Genomic DNA, 21,988 nt, shown 5'->3' on the forward strand with positions numbered 1-21,988 from the left:
ACCAATCGAAACTGAAAACCCCAACACAATAACAGGGTCTATGGGTCACGGCCCCTGGATTTTAATTTGAAAGTACCCAAATGCCAAGACATCAAGTGGGAAGAGGATCCCAGGATTTCCATCTGTACTTACTATCCATCCAATGAATGCTGCCCATACGGAGTAAGTCATGGCTCCAGCTCCTCTTAATTCCCAGCAATCAGGTGGATTCAGACTGGTGAGATCTGCCAACTTGGTGCTTTTATTAATTGCTGAATGGAGTCAGTGCCTGGGGGAACGTTCCAGGCTGAGGCAGCACCTTCTGCCCCCACCCTCCCTGCTGCAGCCCCAGATAAAGAGTTCCAGGAACTGCCCAGCTGAGCTCAGGGATGATTTGCAGACCTCCAGCATGAGGGAGGGCTCCCCAGCCCTCCCCAACACCCCAGCCAGCACAACAGCCTCAAACAGGACAGCACTGCCCCATCCCTGCAGAGCTGCCCCAAGAGCAGGGACAGAATTAATGCAATTACCATCTCCAGGTACTCTACACCCCGACACAGTCACCTCCAGGGTGGTCAGCAGGTAAGGAGATGGCAGTGAGTGGCCAATGCTCAAGTGGAGCATTCCTCTGTGGCGTGTCCAGCTCTGGGGTCTCAGCACAGGGAGGACATGGAGATGTTGGAGTGAGTCCAGAGGAGGCCATGAAGATGACCAGAGGGATGGAGCAGCTCTCCCATAAGGAAAGGCTGAGAATTGGGGTTGTTCAGCCTGGAGAAGAGAAAGCTCCAGGGAGATCTTATTATGGCCTTTCGGTATCCAAAGAGCGCTGGGGAGGAACTTTGGACAAGGGGGAATGGCTTCCCACTGACAGACAGAAGGTTCAGAATGATGTCAGGAAAAAATGTTTCCCTGTGAACGTGGTGAGGCCTTGGCAGAGGTTGTCCAGAGCAGCCGTGGCTGCCCCATCCCTGGAAGTGTCCAAGGCCAGGTTGGATGGGGCTTGGAGCAACCTGGGATAGTAGAAAGTGTTCCTGCCCATGGCAGGGGCTGGAATAGGATGAGCTTTAAGGTCCCTCCCAACCCAGACCATTCCATGATCCCGCTGGCCCTGGTGCATCCTGGGCTGGGCAGGACAAGCTGGTTTTATGTGAAAAACTGGAGCTGCTGCTGCTGCTGAATGCACAAGCAACGCCTGGAGAAACACACGTGTGCCCCATGTGACTGCAAGCACTCACACACCACATTTAGCTCTCTTAGATCCTAAGGAGCTCCACTGCTCTGCTCAAAAATCCTTTAAATAATGGATGCTTCTCTCTCCCATGGGCAGTGGAGTACGTTCCAGTCCCACAGTACCGAGCATCTCATAAATGCCATCAGCCCTGACAGCCTCCCTGTTGCTATGCAACCCTGGGCTGCCTCTCCATATGAGTTTTCCCTGCCTCTTCCACAGGGATACGATACCCAACCACCAATTACATCCCTGATGCCAAAGCCTCACAGCGCTTCCCTTACGAAACAGGAGTTGTTTTTAGAGGGTGACTGGTCTAATTCTCCACCTTTCCACTGCTTCCCCATTGATGCACTGGACTGAATTCTAACCCTTTCTCCCCAAAAAGGCACAGAAAAAATTGCAGCAAGGCAGATGTACTAAAGGAGCTCCAAGAGAGCTAGAGAGGGACTTTGGACAAGGATGTGGAGGGGAATGGTTTTAAACTGGCATAGGGCAGGTTTAGATCAGATATTAGGATGAAATTCTTGCCTGTGAGGGTGGTAAAGCCCTGGCACAGGCTGCAGCACCAAAGAGAGACCCCAAGTCTACCCTGCATCGATTCTGGCCACAACAGAGAATGTGGTCAAATTAATGCAGATGAAGTTGGTTTTGCCAGGGATCTGGTTACGATCTTGCAGTGACATCAGCTCCCTGCTCCTGCAGTGACTCCTGGTGCTGTTAGCGTCCTCATTCCACAGAGGATTTTAAAGACATTTGAGAGTTTTTCATTTTTTTCTACCCTGCAAACTGAGCTGCTCTGCCCCGCTGTGAACACTCACCACACACACGTCAGGTGGTTCAGGGCAAGGCTGAAGGTGGAGCAGAGGTTGACTCAATGTGCAAAAAGCAGACGAAAATCTAATTCTAAATATAAGCCCTGCTAGGGCTGAGTGAGCCACAACAGCACTTCCTCTGAGAGGTGGGAATATACAACACAGCAGAGCAGAGGAACTAGTCTTTAAAACCTCTCCTATATCATCAGATTAAATTTCCTCTTCAGCCTCAGGCAGCCAGGCTGATAAGGAATGAACCCCTAAGAAAGCCAAGGCAGCAGGAAGGAGCCAGAGGCTCCACCAGGAAAATCCTGAGCAGTGACAGGGAATCCAGGCTCTCCCCAGGGCACGTGTAACTCCCATCAGCGTTAATAAAACCTGGCACCGAGCGTGGAACAGGATCCCTCGACTTCAACACTGCAGGAGGCAGAAGCCAGAACAAGGCAACTTCATACTGGGATGCCAAGGAGGGAATAGATTTGATTTTTTTTTTTTTTTGAAAAGCTGCATAGTTGAAATCAACACCTCCTACTTGAAAGGCTGCATTTCACAGCTCTTCTGCACAGTTATCGTCTCTCCACATGAGACACAAGCTAAACTTCAAACAAACATTCCTGGGGAAAAAAAAAAGCGCTCGTTAGCTTAAAGCCTGGAATTAAAGATGTACAGAAAGTGATAGAATTTCCTGACAACAAGTGAATAACTAACATGCTCGTTTCAACACACAGCTCAGATGTTTTAGGAGACAGCAGACAAAACACGCACACAGTCACCCCCCCAGTGAACGCCAGGAGTGTTTCCCAAAACTTTCACAATATTACCAATTTCAGTAAAAATGGATTGCTGGGATAGGGAGGCTGTGAGGCTGGGCACAAGTTGGCCAGAGAAGCTGTGGCTGCCTCTGGATCCCTGCAAGTTTCCAAAGCCAGGTTAGAGCAACCTGCAATCAAAATACCAGCTCTAAATTTATTTATGCTATTTTCTTCTTGTTTAAGAGCACGGTAAAAATCAACTCCTTGCAGTCAGCCTAAGTGAAATCACTGAGTAAAATCGTTTAAATAATTATTCCTGTCAAAATAACGAGAGAACAACAAAGGCAGCTACCAAATGCCCATCACTATGGGTTTCTGGCCCAGATTTATCTGCCAGCTACGTTCATGGCCTGTTAAACCAAAGAGAAGTTATTAAGAATGAAAAAGCAGGAACTCTTTCAGCACTGGCCCTTGTATCTTCATTAATTAAACTGAACAGCTTCACTCCTCCCCCCAGCTCCAAACAAGACAAACAACTCATTTTTAAAGCCTGCTTGCTGCAAACTTGCTTCCCCCTACCTTAAGAGCTCCCTGGGAAGTTAAAAGATGAAATTTCAAGATTAAAATTCCATTTACTGATAGTACCAAAGTATTATTTTTTGAGAACAATGCATTGTGTTCTCGGTGAATATTAGGGCAGCACAATTCAGCAACTATTCACCATAGGGCCTGTACCTATTCCAAGTTCAGAATCAAAGTGCCAACTTGTAGTAATTCCTCTTTACAAATCGTTTGTTGAAGGATGTTCACCACAAAGGACAAACATTTTGCAGACAGACTTGGGTACAACATAACAGGCACTGCAGATCAAAGCTCTTTTATAAGCAGGGACACAGTCCCAGGTGAATGCAGGTGTGGAACTCAAACCAGGACCCTCACCTGCTCCAGAAAAGGATCCTGTTCGATGGGAAAAGGCAGAGTCCACCAGTTTTCCCCAGCAACAAACTGTACAAGCGTAGAACAAAACACTTGGGAAGATTAATAAAAACTAGGGTGAGAATTTCAGCCTCTAGCAGGGAAAGGGCTGTAGGATGCAACAAAAACCCTAAAAGGATTAAGTGCCCTCCCAGCACACCTGGGACACATGCATCAAACAAATCACTCCACTTCCACCTTTATTTTGGAATTAAAAACTGAATCCAAACTAACGGTGATGATGCCAGCTGAATTTTGAATGAAAACACCATTTACTCTGACTGCCCAGCAGACCAAAAGCAAACCACTACTAAATGCATTGTGGTGTAATTTTTAGCATGTATGGGAGCAATTTAGGTAAAACACATCGACCACTCTCAGCCCCAGAATTCATCTTTCCTGTCCTGTGTGAAACACCTCTGAGGTTTTTCCATGACTTTTTTTAGCAGTGTAAGTGGAGCCAAGGGACTCAAACAGCCTGCCCTGGTTTTATTGTATGGCAACAAACCTCGAGACCTAGAACAGTGCTGGCTGTGAAACCAGATCTCACACCTATAATAGAACCATGACCGATAGACCCTGATTAAATCAGAGGCCATGTTTAATGCATGTATCTCTGCTCCTCTTACAAAGACACCAAGCTGATGACATGAGATGAAAACAGACAATTAACTCCATCAAAATACCTGAAAGAAAAAATCAGCTTCTATTTAAAAGGTCCCACTGCAAAGTAAAAAACTTCTGCAAGCTCAGCTATGGAGTCGCAGATGTGAGGCTGAAGAAGTTTACTCATACTGCCTTAAATTGTGCTGCCCGAGTTGAATTTGGACAGCTTTCTGTGCTTTGTATGTGCCAAGTTCTCCATCAGTAGCCACCAGTAGCAGCAGGGAAGGGAGCTGGAAGCCCCTGGCTGTGTCAGGCTGGAGTTCATGAGCATGGCTGCTCCTTGTTTAAAAACTCATCAGCCCCAAGTGATTGCTCTACACTACAGCCCTAAGGCAGCACAGAAGTCAAGTTTACATGAATAACACACTTTTTACTCATTCCATGATTTTTTGTAGCACAACGTCAGTAGTTCCAAGGACTAAGACAGGACCCCTGTTGCAATCAGGTAAAAAAGTACCAGCTTTGGGTCTGTATTCACCAGTCATTTGCCACAGACACAATGGCACCAACCACAAACTTCTTGGAGCGCTCAGACCTTAAGTTTGAGCCCAAGTGAAACCAAATTCACACATAAAGCCAAGCACAAGCAAAATTCCTGCTGAAACAGAGGAACAGCAGCTCCAGCACTGTCACCAGTGACTTAAGTGAAAAGGTCACCCCGTGTCTCCCAATTTCTGCTCTGTAAGCAGTGCTGTGTAGGACAGCAGAACACTTATCCTCTGCAGGTTTCACATTCCCATTTTTCAACCTTCTTCTACACAAGTCGTTCATTCAGATGATCCCAATAAATCTAAACCAGCAGCTTAAAAAAGAAGCCAAGAGAACTTCACCATGCTAACACTGTAACAGTGGTTACCAAATATTTTCTTCTTCATTCTTTTGTGCTTACTTGACGCTATTTTCTTTCCCAGTCTGTCCAAACAGGACATGGATAGCAAGCTGGGACAGAAATGCTCTCCCCAGTGCTGATAGAGAGCCCTGGAAAGGGCTGTATTCAAACACCACACCTGCCCAAGGAATGCAGCGTCACCTGCACTCATTCCCTGAGCAAACCCAGCCAGGCCACAGCAGAGCTGCTTGTGTTTACACTTCACAGTGAGTAACTGTTTTGTTTAATAATAAATAAAAAAAAAAAAAAAAAAAAGAAACCAAAACATTTTAGCCACTTCAGAGAGTTTGGATTTACCCACATGCTGGCACCAAGGTTTGGGGCCCCTTTCTTAACTCAGCTCAACCACAGTCACTGGTCAAACACTGAGCTTTAAATCACCAGTTTCAGGTACAACTCAAACCACTGGTTTCAGCTCCTCTCCATAAAATAAAACAGAATAAACCAGATTTGCTTCCCTTTCACTCCCTATCACCCCAGACCTTTGCTGCTTTGCAGGATGTGCTAAAACTAGAATTGGGGGTGTCAGTAATGTACAGGAGGATCGTGGCAGCAGCAGCCCTCAGGAAACCAGCCTTTCCTCCACCTCTCTGCCATGCCATGGCACACAGACACCTTCCTGAAAACAACCTGGAGACTAATGGAAAAGGGAGGGGAAAGGGCTCTGTCTGGAACAGAGCAACGGAGAACCAAGAGCTCTTCACCTTTCCTTTGCTGCCAAGAATTGCACCTTGGCTCTGCCACACCACAGCTTCCACAAGTCACACTGACCCTACTGCTGCTGTGGCATGACAAAGTAGGAAGCATTCTGAGAAAAAAACCACCTATTTTCCAATAAAAGAAGGAAATAATGATCATTTACGTTGCCTGCACAGTGACAGCACTTCGCTCTTATTCTCACAAATTTAGTTCCAGGCATTTTTTACTGGAAAAACACAAATACTGAAGCACACCCAAAGCCATGCTGGCCTGTGCAGGGGAACTGATCAATACCAGCCCAGTTTCAATTTAACTTTCTAATTTCAGACCCATACATGCCCTACCCTACTGCTTTACTTCAAAATCAACCACATTTTTCCCATTCCCCAAACCTTGATTCCCTGGCAAATGAAAACATCCACCTGCGCTGCAGGAAGAAAGCAGCTGGGAGCAGACAGACAGACAGCACTATCTGGAGGTGTTTTGGGGGCTGTTTTTAGACAGAAAAGCAGACAGCAGGGAGGTTTGGTTAGGAGATAAAAACGCTGCAACAAACCCGAGGGTTTGCACTGAATTCTCTCCCTTGAGGGTCTCAAAAAGGTGCATCGCTTACGAGCTCGGGTGGCTCTGAGCTGGGCTGCCTCTTCCTCAAAGAGGAAAACCTCTGCTGACTCCGCACTGAAAACCTTCGGAAGGACTCTCTGCTCCGGGATGCAAAGTGCCTGAAGGAAGAGGTTCTCTTGAAGGGAGTCCTGGTGCCACCTTCCCCTCCACTCCGCTCATGAGCCACCGCAGTAGTGACTAAATTTAGTGCTTCCTGCAAGGATCTCCGCACTGTGCCCATCCACTGGGTCATGTGAGTTTGTGCCACTGTCAGTTTGTCTCCAAGGTAATCCATTTTTTTTTTTTTCCTCCAGCAGAGATGAAATATCAATATTCAGTAGCAATTAAAATATATTCTCCTTAACAACCCTGATTTATTTTGTGGAAAGTGATTCCGTGTATAAAATATTTCCAGCTAAGGTAAACAGCATTGCACTATCAATCTCAGCATATTCCTAGAATTAAATAACCAAAGATGTGAGGTGGGAGATTGGTATTTGTCAAGTAGGAAAAAATAAAAGACTTTTCCTACTTACAATCGGCTTTGCAGAGTTCCATCAAATTATGTTTAATTCAGCCATGTTAAAGAGATAAATCAATGCTTAAATCCTGACACAGTCACTTGAAACGAGTCCATTTGCAAGCAGAGAATTAGGCTCTTACTCTCTCATTTCAGAGCAGGAAAAGCAACTCCGGTTTTAAGCCAAGTTTTTGTTTTGCTGTAAATATCAGAAGGATAAAACAAATCTTATTCTCCTGGCTCGGCCACTCGTCAGGTGAGAGTACATTGACCAAAGTTCTGGCGCTCCTATACAATCCATTTAGCAGCAAATCGATTAGATCTTCCAAACAATAAATCCAGATTCTCCTCAAAAAAAAAACAAACCCTCAGCAGAAGGGTGTCAGCAGCAGATTGCCCTCCTCAGCAGCCTCGCTGCCTTCAGGAACCATCCTGGAGCTCTCCCGTGGCAGAACTGCGGAGCGAAGCCGGGGAAGGGAAAAGCGTGTCCAGCCTTCCCCGCGGGACTCTGCCTGCTCACAGCCTGCCAAAAGAGCTGCTGGATGACATCAGCTCCTCCGCTTCCAGGGGGGCTCCCAGCCCAGGGACAACCGCAGGGACTGTCCCCACGCCTCCTCTCGTCCTCGCAGGGCCCCGGAGCAGCTGGGGATGCACAGCTGTCTGTAACCCAGGCGGGCTCTGCCGCGCTCCCGGCTAAGGCACCACGAGGTTACCAGCAGGAGAACGCTGCTGCTGCCTCTGGAATGCCGATCCCTCCTCTCCTTGCCTGCCTCGCCTGTGCTCCGGGGAGGAAACAATGAGGAGGTGACCAGCCGCAGAGGTCTGCCCAAGGAAGGATCTGGGCTGGGCTTTATTATAGTACAGGCAGGGTTCCCATGGCAACGCAGGGAACAGCATCTGCTGGCTCCGGAGCAGGCAGGAGTTGCACAGATCTATTGGAATGATTCATAGTTTGCACATGTCACGTGGACTCAGTGATTTTAACCCTTCCTGCGGAACGCGGCTTTGCCAGGGAACGTCTCACACCCACACCGGGAGATTCCCACCGGGATGGGGCCACAGCTACACCTCTGGACAACCCCCCTCGTGCTGCTGGATGGCACCTGAGCAGTGCCAGCACCCCCACCTGGATCACTGTGCCATTCGTGGCCTCAAACACGACACGTCCCAATCAGTGACTGCGCTATCAGCACAGGATAATGATTAAACCAGAGGCTCAAACCAAAGCTGAACAGGTCTGACCATCGGAAAGCCGTTTTTTATCACTTTTCTACACCGCTCCCTGTTGTGAGGAAGGGCTCCATGTGCTTCCCCAGCTCTGCTCTCTCTCTCTCTGGCTGCTGGGAGAACACGGGGTTGGTACCAGAAACCCAAAATGATTGAGGGGAATGAGAGGACCCCAGGTGTCACCAGCCATGGTCTGGGAACAGCCCACTTGGGAGGACAGCAGGAGTAAAAGCTATGGGTTTAATCAATAAATCTAAAATCATGACGTAAGTTTGGACTTAGAAGTCCAAAGTCAAGCTGTGACTAGTTCAGGACCAAGGGAAAAGAGGCAAGATAGGCAAGTTGGAAGTTGCTTGCTCTTTTGTTTGTTCAAGGGGATTTGTAGATGTTGCTTAATTTGCCATACAAAGTACCATGAACTTGCATCACCCTCTGCTCCTCTGAACTATCCAGGAAGAGATTCGATAGAACAAAGAATTTCTAGATAACATTTGATGCAACGGTTCTTGCGCAAGGTTTATCCTATCAGAAATGTGCCCTGCAGACACGCAGGAACCCAAGGTGCCCTGAGGAAACGGGGTGTCTTCCCTTTTAATCCCTGTTTTTAAGAGCTTAGCTCCACCAACCTGTAACTTATCTCCAGGAAAAACTTCAGTGATAACTATGTAGCATTTCCTAAACTTATTCTCATTTCTGAATGTTTTGAACATTCGCAAATTAGCAGCGTTATAAAAACCCCTCAGTAATCAAAGAAAATGCAGCCAACAGAGAAAATCCTTTTTCTTCCCCCCCTCACACAGCTCTTCTCCTAAAGAGCTGCAGGGTTATTTTTGTACAAAAATGGAAAGAGATAGTTTTGACCAGATTCCCCAAGAACAGAGTGTTTCTTAGATTTGTAAAGAAATAGGGAAAAAAATTAAATTTATCTACCAGAGTTATGGATAGCGCTTCACAAACGATGGAGGTCTTGCACCCAAAGCCTGGATTTTAAGACTTACTGCACATTTTTAGGCTGTTAAATTTAAGTGTGATATTTCAAACATCTGTGCCTTTGCAAGTGCAGCTCTGTGCCTGCTGCAGTGTGGGGACTCTGCACGGGGGCACTCTGCCATTCCAGAGGGTTTCAGGCTCCATCTGATGCAGGAGCCCTTGAAATAGCAGCCCAAGAGCTCTGCCTGGAGCTGCCATGTGAGTTAGTCAGCAGTTCCTTCACCTCACCAGGACAGGCAAAGCAGAACCCAAATTTAACTCCCCTTCTGGAATATCACCTGGGGCAAACAGGGGGAGAGGCACAGCCAGATGTCACCCAGGATGCACAGAGCGAGGCCTTCCTACAGCTCGCTGCAAGGACTCCTCACATGTGCATGGAACTTGAAGGATCTGAAAATGCTCTACAGAATATATTCACTTTTTTTTGGACCTCCCCTTAAAAAAATGTTATACCAAATATACCATTTTTGTCCTCAGAAGATTGGAAAACTGCTGATTTCAATCTTTCTGCAATACTAAATTTAGGATCTTCTGGCACCACGTGAACATACTGCTGGGTATTGAAGCATCTAAATTACTGCTTAGATTTACACCTCAATTAACATCAGGGCAAAACACTTTAGAGAACAATCCAGATCCACCTTCACCATCAAATTCAAATAGTTGGAGATTTTTCCAGCACTTCAGCTGAACTTCCAAGGGAGTGGAACAAGATAAGCTTTAAGCCCCTTCACTTGGAGGTCATGGGCACCTTCCACTAGACCAGCTCCAAGCCTCATCCAACCTGGCCTTGGACACTTCCAGGGATACAGGGGCAGCCACAGCTTCTCTGGACAACCTTTGCCAGGGCCTCACCACCCTCAAACTGGCCCCCAGCCCAGCAGTCCTGGCAGAGTGAGGGTTTGTTCCTGAACAAGAACAGCACAAGATGATCTTCTGCCCTCAACAAATCCGAGTGATTATCTCACCCTGGGTCTGTCAGGATCTGCGGCTCCAGAAAACAGAGCAAACACACACACAGCTACCCAAACTGCATGACTAATTACCTCGGTATAAATGGGACCTCGTTATTTAAACATCGCTGGATACTTCCATTATTAACATCTATTCCACCTACAGCTCAAAAACACAACCCTGCACAAAGACCTAACAACCCTTGTTTCTCCCCTTATTCAGTAGAAAACAAAATTCCATGGTTACATTATATTTTCCAAAAGCCTCTTCCAGCTCATTTGGAGCTCCACCTGCTCTCAAATACATGTAATTATGTTATAATGACTCTGTGGGATTGCAAGGTCAATTTAAAGAAGGCCTGCAAGCAGCAGAGCACAGAACACACAGCCCAGGAGGGGCAGATGGGACTTGCAGCCTCTCTATGGGGGTGAGTCCTTCCAGCCCATGGGGTTCCCCTGCCATCAGCTCCATCCCAGCACCATGGAACTGGGAAGGAAATCCAGCCGAAGACCCACCAAGACATCTGGGATTAGTTTTCACCTCAAGTGGGTCTCCTGAAGGATCCTTTGCCAGCAAGGACAATGGGACAGAAGGATGGGCAACCCTAGTCTGGACTAACTGTGACATTTTCTGATCTTCCCTTTTGGGAACCTCCATCAGGAATTCACTCTCTGATGGGTTCATCCTATCACCCCCTCTTTCCAATCACTCCACTCCAATTAGCAATTAGCATTAATTCAAGCATTTCCAAAGGGTTTCCTGTGAGGCATCATCCCATCTACAAGCAGCAGGACCCAGAACTTGTGAGGACCACGGGCAGCTCCACTCTGTGACACCCCCAGGAGCAGAGCCTGCCCTTGTAAGGCTGTCCTGGCCCTGCATTCCACACCAACTACCCTTCTGCTTCATTAGTAAGAGGACTTAATTTAACCTCTTGTGTTTGACATGATGGACTATTTAAAGATGCAGCACTGGGCTGGGCTCAGTTGCTCTTGGGCTTCTCAGACACGACAAACAACTCTCTGTTTTATGGTCTCCTTATTTTTGCCTCTGCATTCTCTGTTTTGCCAACTGAATTGTCACATTCCAAGTAGGAGCAGCGAACATTCCGAGCCTGAATTTCTCAAGTGCAACAACTCATCATGATTTTACCATGGGACCTTCAAATTCTCATTTAAAGTAAAAAAGAAATGTTTGGCTGCACCTCTGGCAGAGAGAGACCAAAGCTCAACAGCTGGAGCAGAGGATCTGCTCCATGGCAGATACCCAACTTGCCCACCATTCCAGTCCAGGAATTCCCATGACACTTAACACAGCCAAAGACAAAAGGCCTTGGTGGTTTTATCTGTTCTGTTTTGTGGGGTTTTGAAAATTTTCAAGGTGATGTAATAATGCAATTCACTGAGATGCCCAAACGGCCTCACCTGTAGACAGGCACTCTACAGTCAAAAGAAAAAAGGGAAAAAACCAAGAGAGAGAGAAAAGAGTGGAATGGATGAAAAGTAGTAACACAAGGACTTTGGACAGAGTCCATACTTAGAAATCTCTTTTGCAACCTGAAAGTCCAGGTATCTCAATATTTACACCAAATATTTGGTTTTGATTCCTACTTTCATTTTCTACTGAAAAGAAGCAAGTTACACTCACAGCCACAGCTCTAATTAGTGGTTATTCACGATCTTGGACACTTTGCAGAGACACCTTGGCATTAAAGGTGTTCCCCTTGCACACACCATCTACAAAAGGCTGAAATTCCATTTCCATACTTTTTTGTCCTATTAGGTAATTTTGAAAGCCCCCAGAGGCCTCACAAACCAGTGAACAAGGAGGGAAGCTGCAGAAGCAACAGGCTCTGTATCAATATTGGTGAAGTTTACACAAACACACGATGATACGAGAGGCTTTTAAAGAAAGGTGCAAAAGCATTTCAGAAAAGATCCCTTCAATGTAGAAGTAGTAGTACATGACTTCTTTAAAAAATCTTTATTTTAAACAGAACTGGTAAAAAGTCATAAAAACTATATAAATCTGCATTCCTTGTTTTCCTAATAGAAGCACCCTTGTGATCAAAAAAGCACATTAATAGTTTTCATGACTGAATGAATGCTCTACATACTTGTTTCTATCTGCCAGAGTAATTTTTCCATTCTACTGCCATGGTGATCCTTGATGGGATCAGTGAAAAACTGTATTTTCCCATTTTATTAATAATCAAAAGGTCAGCCATCTTTTCTCTGATTCTGGGCACTTCTGCAGTAGCACATCATTAAATCAAGATTAATAAAAATTGGTAAATAAAGGTAACTGTGAAATATAATTTTTACTCTAAGTTTTTAAACAATTTAAATACAACTACCAGTAATAATTGCAACAACTAAAGCACAAGAGTATTTCAGAAAATGCCAATTCTTTTGGTCCCCAAACTTCATTTCTCCTGAACCCAAGCAAGGCCCAGTTAAACATCCTGAACATACACAGCTTTTGTGCCTTGAATTGTTTCTGCCTAAAACAAAGCTATCAATGTTGAAGCTGAGGAAACCAGCTAAAAATATACGAGGTTGTTTGCATGCCCATGTCCATAATCCTGCAGCACTTCCCCTCCAGCTCAATGGAGGAGGAAAAACTGAAAAAACAGAAACAGGAAATTCCTACAACCCAAATACGCTGGAAAGGACTAAAACAATTTTCTTTACATTTGTTTACGTCTAAGAGATCAAGCCAAGCAGAAGATGGATGTTGTTACAGGTTGTTTTTAATTTGTACAAACAAAAGCCCAGGATGAAGATCTCTGCAATGGATCTCCCTGTACCAGATGGGAAAATAAAGTAATGCCACAGCCAGAACTCTCCTGGGAAGTCCAACACAGAACAGTGGCTGCTCCCTCACTTGACCCAATGGACATGTTAAGCACAGATAACCACAAAACATCTTCAAAAGAAACTTGTCGAGCGCAGAATACGGCCTAAAATACCTTCACCTGCTGAACTTTTCTCCCAGGGCACACAGGGTGAGTGGAGTGCACAGAAACAGGCAGGAGAACATGCTGATCCTGCTCCACACCACCTGCCTGAGATGTCAGAGCATTTGTTCTCCTCACTGAGGGTGCTCAGATCTGACTCACAAAATTCAGAGAACACTGAAGGAAGAGCTTTTTTTTTCATGCAAGGGATTTCCTTCTTCAAAGATCAGTAAAAAGGAGCTGCCTCTGAACCCATTCCAGGTGTTCCCAGTGTGATCACACACTGCCCAAGGCCTGTCTGAACACTGCTCTTCCACCTTCTCCCTAAAAAACACCATGCCACGTGTCTTCCACTCACATCAGGCACTGCTTGATGGCTCTAAATTGACCAAACAGCAGCTGTGAGTTAATACAGTAATTCCTTCACCCATTTTAAGTTTTACTGGATTTATTTGCAATGGCTGTATAACCTAAGTGCACTCACTTTCCTTTATTTCCAGGTCTCTCTGCTCTTACTGCCTTCTCCTCCTCCTGCCAGACGCAGCACAACAGCCCCATGCTCCCACATTCCCCAGGACATGGACAGCACAGAGTCCATCCCACCTTCCCTTAGGTGCCAGGGATTTATTAGTGTCCATCATGAGTCACTAAACCAAACACTACATTTTTCCAAGCTTCCAGCTATACCTGAAGTTACATTTTAAGAGCACCGGTGCCCTGCAGTATGAGTGCTGTGGTATCCTGAGGAAAGTCCTCTACAAAGAGCTACTTTCCCCAGGCTCAAGTCGCTCCCTAAAAATGCTGTTTCCTTTCAGCACAGTAAACACTGGCTGCATGTACAACTCACCACCGCTGAAAGGACAGGAACAATAGTGGGAACTTGGCTGTCTCCCAGCATCAGCAACACTGACAACAGCTTGGGAAAGCAGGAACTGAGTCAAAACAACTTTAGATCAAAATATTAGAAGGGAGGCAGTGAAGTTACCTCTGCTTTGCGTGTAAAAATGAAGTTTAACAATCCTCTTTAGTCTCATGTCACAGAATGGTTTGGGTTGGAAAGGACATTAAAGATCATCCAGTTCCAACCCTGTCATGGGCAGGGACACCTTCCACTATCCCAGGTTGCTCCAAGACCCCTCCAGCCTGCCCTTGGACACTTCCAGGGATGGGGAAGCCACAGCTTCTCTGGGCAACCTGTGGCAGGCTTCACCACCCTCACAGGCAAGAACTTTTTCAGAAGCATATTTACAATTCCAGACTTCAAATAAGGGGAAGGAGGGCAGGCACAGAGAGCCCCTACTTCCAGCTGCTCTGAGCCTGGAACAACACAGTCACTACAAAAAAATTACCAGGTCTATAAACGATTACATCTTACTCAATGAAACCCTTATTGCGACAAGTTAACCTAGAATGTGCCATTCCATGTGAGCATTTTATGGTAAATTAAACTTAATACCACACCTCATTAGAACAAAGTGCCTTGCACTGAGCACGTGTCCTTGGGCTGGGAGCTGGGATGTGGCTGTGGGCCAGCAGCACTGCGTGGTGGAACAGCACTCCCTCGTGTTCCCGCTGGGAATGGGGCTCCTCAGCCAGGCTGACCCTGCTTTCAGCAATGCCACAGACACCACAGTTCCTCTTCTACAGCAGCACCTGGGAACTGGGGAAATGCCTTTCCAGATTTTCCTGTGCAAGGGCGTCATTTACCCAGGTTATCCGAGAGGTAACCCAGGTTATCTGCTCCTGCTGACACCAGGAGAGCAGACAACCTGAGTGGGGAAGGGTTTTTAACTCTTTGGAAGAAACACCCCCACCACCAAAAATAAATCCCACAAGGGAAGAGCAGCACAGTCCAGAGGGACTTTCCAGATGTGCAGAGAGAGGGAAGGCACAGCACACCTGCACAGAGCCCCTTCCCTCCCTCAGAGCAGAGATAACCCCCTCAGAGCAGGATGACCATCACCCGTGGCTCCTGACTGATGATTTCAGTTTCCTTCCATCACCAGCCCCCTTCCTCTGGCAGTGACACGTCAGGACAGTGGTTATTAACCAGCTGCCGCTTCCTTCAGTCTCCTGACAAAACATATCAAAACTACTCTTTAAAGGTAGCAATCAAAATCTTGTCAAAACAAACTCTAAGTCTTACTCCTTCCTTAAACACCCCAATTTTCTTTTGATTTTGCAATTATTCAACTCATGACTATCAATAAAGAATAAGGTCTTTTTAAACCATCACAATGCTGCAGAGGAACGTTTTATTTCAAACAAGCCATTTGCTTTGAGTGCTTTCAGGATGTAGCATGCCTTTGCTGTTTGAAAAATTAAAAGTGCCAGACTGGGAAAAAACAACTCATCAGGACTGGTACCAGCATGGGCAGGAGACTCACCACTACATCCATTCCAGAAAGCCAAAGCTGAGCAGTGACCCAGAGCAAGAATTGCTGACAGCTGAGAAGGCCAAGGGCAGGAACAGAACTGCCAGAGCAGTCTAGTAGAGCCTGTGTCCACCAGAAAGCAAAAAAATCTAGTTCTTGGACAAAGGGCATTGAAACAGGAAATCCCAGTGCTGTGGCTGCACACCTGGTATGACCAGTCTGACCCTGTGACTGGTGAAAGACCATGGAGCTGCACCTACAGGACTTCCTGTGCCAGCCAGACCTGCAGATGTCTTGTACCAACTGCAGCAGAGCTCCTCACCAGCTGGAAAAGGTGATGGATACCCCATGCACAGCGGAAAATACTCAAATATATAGAAGCTGTAGAAAAAAAAAAACATTTCACTGGACACAAAGACACTTCTCAGAAACCCAGAGCTGTCACCTACCCACAGGACGTGTGGTGGTCACACTGTGGCATGTGGACTGGGGCAGACCACAGACCCAGCAGAGTCAGAAAATGCTGTTTGTCACAGTCAGATACATCCTGCCCAGAGATCAAGAGAGCAATCAGCAAGGAAATAGCTGAGAGCTGGCACTGAGTGGGTCCAGTGATATCTCACAACTGCATCACTGTAGGAGTAAAGCAAATACACAGCAGAGAAGATGCAACTCAACACTAACTTCACAGAGTAGCTTTAAAAGCAGATTTTAGTCCTAATATTTTTTAATTAAGAGTTGTAGCTTCTTCAGATATGTCTGCCTAATGAATAAAGCATCCTAGCTCCCCAAGACAGATTAAATAGCACTTGACAGTCAACCCAAACATCTCTGGTTACTCCTGACTGTAAGTAGAGAGAACAGATAAGTATCTCTTTAGTAGCCTCCAGCTGCAACAGCAGCACAGAAAGTGACAGAAGGCACAATTGTATATGTCCCTTAAATCTCTTTCCTTAAAAACATGAATATCAGAACTGTCATTCTGATATTTTCTTGCAGTAAATCAGGAAGTGTGCATGAATGAAAGTGCCTAAGGAATGCTCCAGGGCCTCTAAAAGGGAATGTACACCCAGGAAAGACAACATTCTGTTCTGTTATACCCTAGAACTACACAATACTGGAGCCCATCACTCAGGCACCTTCTGGACTGAACCAAAGTTTGGGTTGATTTGGGATTTTTCCCCATGCCTTATGGAAAATCCCATGTCAAAGCAAGAGCAGGGAGAGAGCTCTTTCTCACTTCTCACTCTGACAAACCATGAAGAACAACCACCCCCTTGTCACACTAATGACTAATTTTTTTAGTTTGCAATTTAAAGGAAGTTTGTCTCTTAAAAATACAGCTGGTCAAATAAAAAAAACTTAATTAATGTCCAAACACTTCCATGTTTTACACTACTACAGTCTCCAGCAGGAAAAGTTTTTTAATAAAATACCCAGTTCTTCAAGTACAGTTTTCTCGTCCAGCAGCAAGAAATTTGCAGGGACATTCTCACCTCACAACTGATCAAAGGAAATGATTGCAAAATTAAACTCAAAATGAGGGAAGGAAACTCTTTGCTACAGTTTTAAAACATAGTAGCAAACAGCTAACATGAAAAAGCTTGGTGTCAGTGCTGATTAATTACTGAATTGATAGCTGAAAAAATGAAGATCAATGCAAACTACAACAAGCAAATGAAAACTGAACTTTGATGAGTACAGGAGAAATTAAAACATTAAGTGATTAGATCAAAGCAACACAGTATTTATTTATAAATGCTTTTCAGCTCAAATACGTATTTTATAAATGCGAAAGTTCCAGACACACAGGAATCCCTGTGCAAAGCTGGCAGGGCAGCACAGCCAGAGACTGCTAAAAAGAGCTTTTCATGACAGACAGCCCTGAGGAGTGCTGGAAGAGGAAGTGCTCACCGAGACATCGAAACCCATGAAGAGTCAAATTAAAAAACAAGTGAGGAACTGTCAAATGACACACTCCTAAAGCCAGGAGCACGGCTGTTTTCCTGGAATAGCAGGCAGTGGCTGTAGGGTTCTGGGGCAGCAGCTCCAGAGCCAGGGAGAGCTTTTACACAAAGAGGGAAGAATATTCCTAACACACACTAAACTAAACCACAACTCCCATGGTTCTGCATAAACACAGAAGAAATGTTGATTCCTAAAGGAGTTTTCCAAGCCACATGCCGATAATCTACAGTTTTAAGTATTAGAGATAAAGCAGCTTTTCTCACCCAAAATAAATCCCAAGTTTAACGTTACTACTCAAAAAGGAACTGCTGAGGAAAGCCTCCAGCACATATGAACACTCCCAGGATTCCTGAAAAGAGCGGAAACAGCCAGCTCTGGGAGCACACTTACCCACAGATACTGCAGGAACTTCAGCAGACGTGGACAGTAATAATACTCCATTTTCCACAGCTCCGAGTTAACGCCAACCCATCTCCCTGTTCCAGGCAGCTCCCGGCTCTCCCCGCCTCCAGCACCAGTTAAAAGCAGAGTGGAGCAATTAAAAGCACCATGAATAATGTACTGAGTGTGCCTGGTCCCACGTCACCGAGCCGGGTGCCTTCACCACGGGCTCCTCAGGAGCAGTCGCTGAGCTACCGGCAGCACGTGACATAACCACTTGTTATTGAGCAGCCCACTGCTCCCAGCTCTGTAATCTGGAGTGGGTCAGGCTGGAATTAATGACAGTTTTAATACTGTTTGGCAGTAAAGGCCCTCCAGAAGGAAAGGGAAGCTCTAAACCCCCTCAGTTATGAAATGTTCTGAACACCGGCGGGGTCGCTCGCTGACCTTGTTTTGGGTGATGTACAGGAAAAGACAAAAAAACGCACACATGGAACAAGAGGAGCTGCTGTTTTTTATGTTCTTTGAATATAAAAATGTCTTTTGTGAAAGAAAAGAAATAGACATAACCGAGTGGCTTTTTATACACTCCTGGAATGTTCCCAGGGAATGAAAACTGCCAAAAAAGGAAGAAAGCCCAGGCAGAGTTTTACCCACCCCCGGGTCGTCCTCCTCGGGCTGGGTCTAAAATAGAGAGTGGTGGAGCTGCTGGACATCAGCAGTGGGTGGTTTGTGAAGAGCAAAAATGGGAATTGTAACACTGTTTTTTTGGTTGTTTTTTTTTTGACTTACGTCCTTTTTTTGATAGGAAAAGGAAAGATAAGTGGCAGAAGCCCATCCAAAGAGGGTCCCTGCAGCCTGTCCCCTCCCAGCATTGCTCTCACCCTTCCCAGGGAGGGACAAGGTTGAGGTGACACAAAACAACTTCCAGGATGCTGCAGCCTCTTTGCCTTGAAATTTTGGTACTTCAAGGGAACTACCCCTCACTTTTCTAATCATCACCTATGAATTCCTGTAGAGTTGACAAAGTATTTTGATTTTCTTCCAGGTTGAGTCAGTATTTGGGGTAACAGAATAACTCAAGATGGGTTTCAGAAGGAACAAAGCTCCAGTATTAGAGGCTTTACACAATCTAGAAAAAGAGAAGGTGTGGTTTTTAGTGGGTAGGAGACAGACCTGTCATGGGCAGAACTGAATACAACTGGTGAACTGTGACAAGCCAAACCATAAATTCATCTGCACATGTTTATAAAATATTTATCTTCTCTCCCTTGCACTTCATTTCCAAGATATTTTAGGAGTCAGCTCATGATTTTCTTCAATAAACCCTTCTCCACCCACACATCGCAGTCTCATATAAATGCATCTTTCTGTGGAGACCACTAGAGAGAGTTTCCTCCCTAAATGACAAAAAACCCCCAGAGTTTAATATAAAATAAATAAATAAATATGTTGAGAGGCTTCAAAATAATTCCTGCTTACACCAATTCTAGTAGCAGTGCTCTGCTCTAACTCCCCAAAGCAGCAGTTTGGGTTATAACCCACAGCTGCACTAAAGCTGCTCCATTTCCAACCAAAGCTGCAAATCCTCCAGCCCCACAGCACAACCACAGCTCCTTTTTTTGGAGGATGAGTCCCAGCACACATTCCTCAGGTTTTAATTCCTAACACTCTTATCAGGCTGGATGACTCAATCAGGAATCCAGGCTTGTGACCCAACGTCAGCTCTGATGGCATCACACAATTTATGGAAACACCTCCCGAGCTCCGTGGTTGCCCCTGGATGTGCAGGTGCAGCCCCACATCCAACCACAGCTACCAGCCCAGAGAGGGTTTGATTGCTCACTGCTCACACCTCTCCCTCCACCTGCATTCCAGGGCTAAAGGAAAAAATCCCTGCAAGAGCCCAAGGCCCTGAGCCTGCTGCAGGCTCTGAGATTTGCAGCTGAGTTGGTTAGGGAAACCCCTTCAAAGCACAAAACTTTGTTTTTATACCTACTTTTGTGCTGCAGCAGGGCTAAAAGAGAGGGAAGTACCAGCCATGGTAAAACCACAGATGATGACAGTCCAGCAGTGATGCTGGAATCTTCATAAAAGCCTTACTGCTTTTTAATCAATACAAACTCAAAATAGCTGAACACTGTGACCTAGATGAGCCTTAAATCTCCAAAGTATCATCCTTTGCAATTTCAAGCACCAATCCCATATTGCCACTTGTATTTTGCAACAGTTAATTTCAAAGCCATCCTATGTAATGTTCTAAAAGCCTAATTACAAGCAGATTCTCTGGAATATAATCACAAAGAAATGACTTCTCCAGAGGTAAAATGATAATACTGCACCTTGTTTCTACTTGGAATTGTGTTTACCCGTAAGAAACTAGCTCATCAGCTAGGAAACTATCCATAAGAACCTAGCTCATCATGGAAATGCCTTTCAAGCAGTTGGTTAGTATCACAGAAAGATGTGGAATAATTCAACAAATGGATATTCTTGTAAACTCGTTTGGCAAATATTTAACAGGGTATCAATATCAGTTCTTCACTACTCTAGTGGTGAATGTAAATCAAAAGAAACTGTTTCTTCTACAACAAGACTTGTCACTTGTCACTTGAGCACTCAGTCTCACTAGAATGATACCAATACCCTCACTGACCAGCAATATGGACTGGAGAATACATTTTGCCACTAAGCCACAAGGAAAAATAAGTAATTCCCAACTACACAGACCAGAAACTGCTCCAAGCAAACAGCAGCATGATGCTACTTTTCTATCTAATTCCCTGTCACAGCTGCACCATGGGAAATACAGACTGCACTTGGATTCCAGGGAAATAGGGGATTTAACTGTGACTCCCGTGGCTCTTTCCTGACCCCTCGTGTCTGTCCACCTCACACAGCTCACAAGTGTCTCCAGCAGAGGGGAGTGTTGGAACATGCTGATGGAGCTGCGACTCCGCACCCAAAATCTGTGTTTTCTCCAAAGAAAACAAAGGCATAACCTTGGTGCAGAAAAGAAATGGTTTGGTTTTACATCATCTTCTGCAGTACTTCTGTGGGGCTTTGGAAAACATCAGTGTGGTGAGTTTTCCAGCTCCCAAAAGCAAGTCAAAGCCCCTTTCCATGCACTCCCTTGCTCTTTACACCAGGAGGACCAGGCTGCCCTTTGGCTCTCATGGCACTGCACAACAAACACCCTGAGGAGCCTTTCCAAAGCAACACAAAGGAGCAAAGAACTCAGATCCTGCTGAATTCCAGAGGTGAGTTTCCCCTTTTCATGGAGCTGAGTCTCTCTTTCTCACTTTCCCTTCCTGTCTCAGGCTCCACTTGGTAAAGCTGAAGTATTCTGAGTAACCTCCCAATCAACAATGAAGCTGGAGAACAACTGTTTTATTTACCCGAGTACAGCACCTGAACAGTTCAGATATCCCAGCACTACTTCCACCAGCCCTTCTGTCCCACATGCTAAGAATGGGGGAAAAAAAGCGTTTAAGCTAAAGGCTAAAACATTAGCCATTGGATACCTTGCATGAAGCTTAAAGACTAGAACTGAAGAACAATCTGAGCCTATTTCCAAAAGTCCAATTAGGAAACTTGTTTATAAAATCCTTACAGGTTTAGGTGTTCTCTTATTCCTTGCTAGAAGGAAAGAAACCACTGAGTTTCTTCTCTTTTTTATATTTTTGTGTGCTCTCTGCTAAAGAGCTGCAAACAGCAGAGTAAGCCATGACAGAACAGATCAGTGCGGCACCTCACTGCAGTGTGCTGGCAGAGACATGGCAGGGGAGGTGTGACCATGGGACAACATCCTTCAGTCTCCACTTTCCAAATCCTTTACATTCCTCAGAAAAACGTTGATATTTCATTTACTGTACATCTTTTGGAATATCCAGACCTTTGTTTCATATTTCAGAACAACAGCTGGATGTAGGATGCTATTTCACAATGTAACATTTCTCTCAGGGCTAAAGTCAGGACATCCTTTCGAAACTGAGGAGAACAGCACTC

At 45.4% G+C, this 21,988-nt stretch overlaps 1 protein-coding gene across 3 annotated transcripts in view; it reads right to left on the bottom strand.

Annotated features, from left to right (window-relative positions):
• Window positions 1–21,988, bottom strand: part of KIAA1671 (KIAA1671 ortholog) — a 41,749-nt gene that overhangs the window by 11,589 nt on the left and 8,172 nt on the right. The window contains exon 1 of one of the 3 annotated variants that reach the window (XM_066331526.1): window positions 17,990–18,212. The exons of 1 other annotated variant lie outside the window; for it this stretch is intronic. In XM_066331526.1, coding sequence (XP_066187623.1) covers window positions 17,990–18,040 — 51 coding nt within the window. In that variant the 5' untranslated portion in view covers window positions 18,041–18,212. Of the gene's footprint in view, window positions 1–132; window positions 313–17,989; window positions 18,213–21,988 lie in introns of those variants that run through there. One more of the 3 variants, XM_066331527.1, reaches the window with a different exon arrangement.

This window comes from Sylvia atricapilla, chromosome 17 (genome assembly GCF_009819655.1).
Source record: "Sylvia atricapilla isolate bSylAtr1 chromosome 17, bSylAtr1.pri, whole genome shotgun sequence".
Lineage (NCBI taxonomy): Eukaryota > Metazoa > Chordata > Aves > Passeriformes > Sylviidae > Sylvia > Sylvia atricapilla.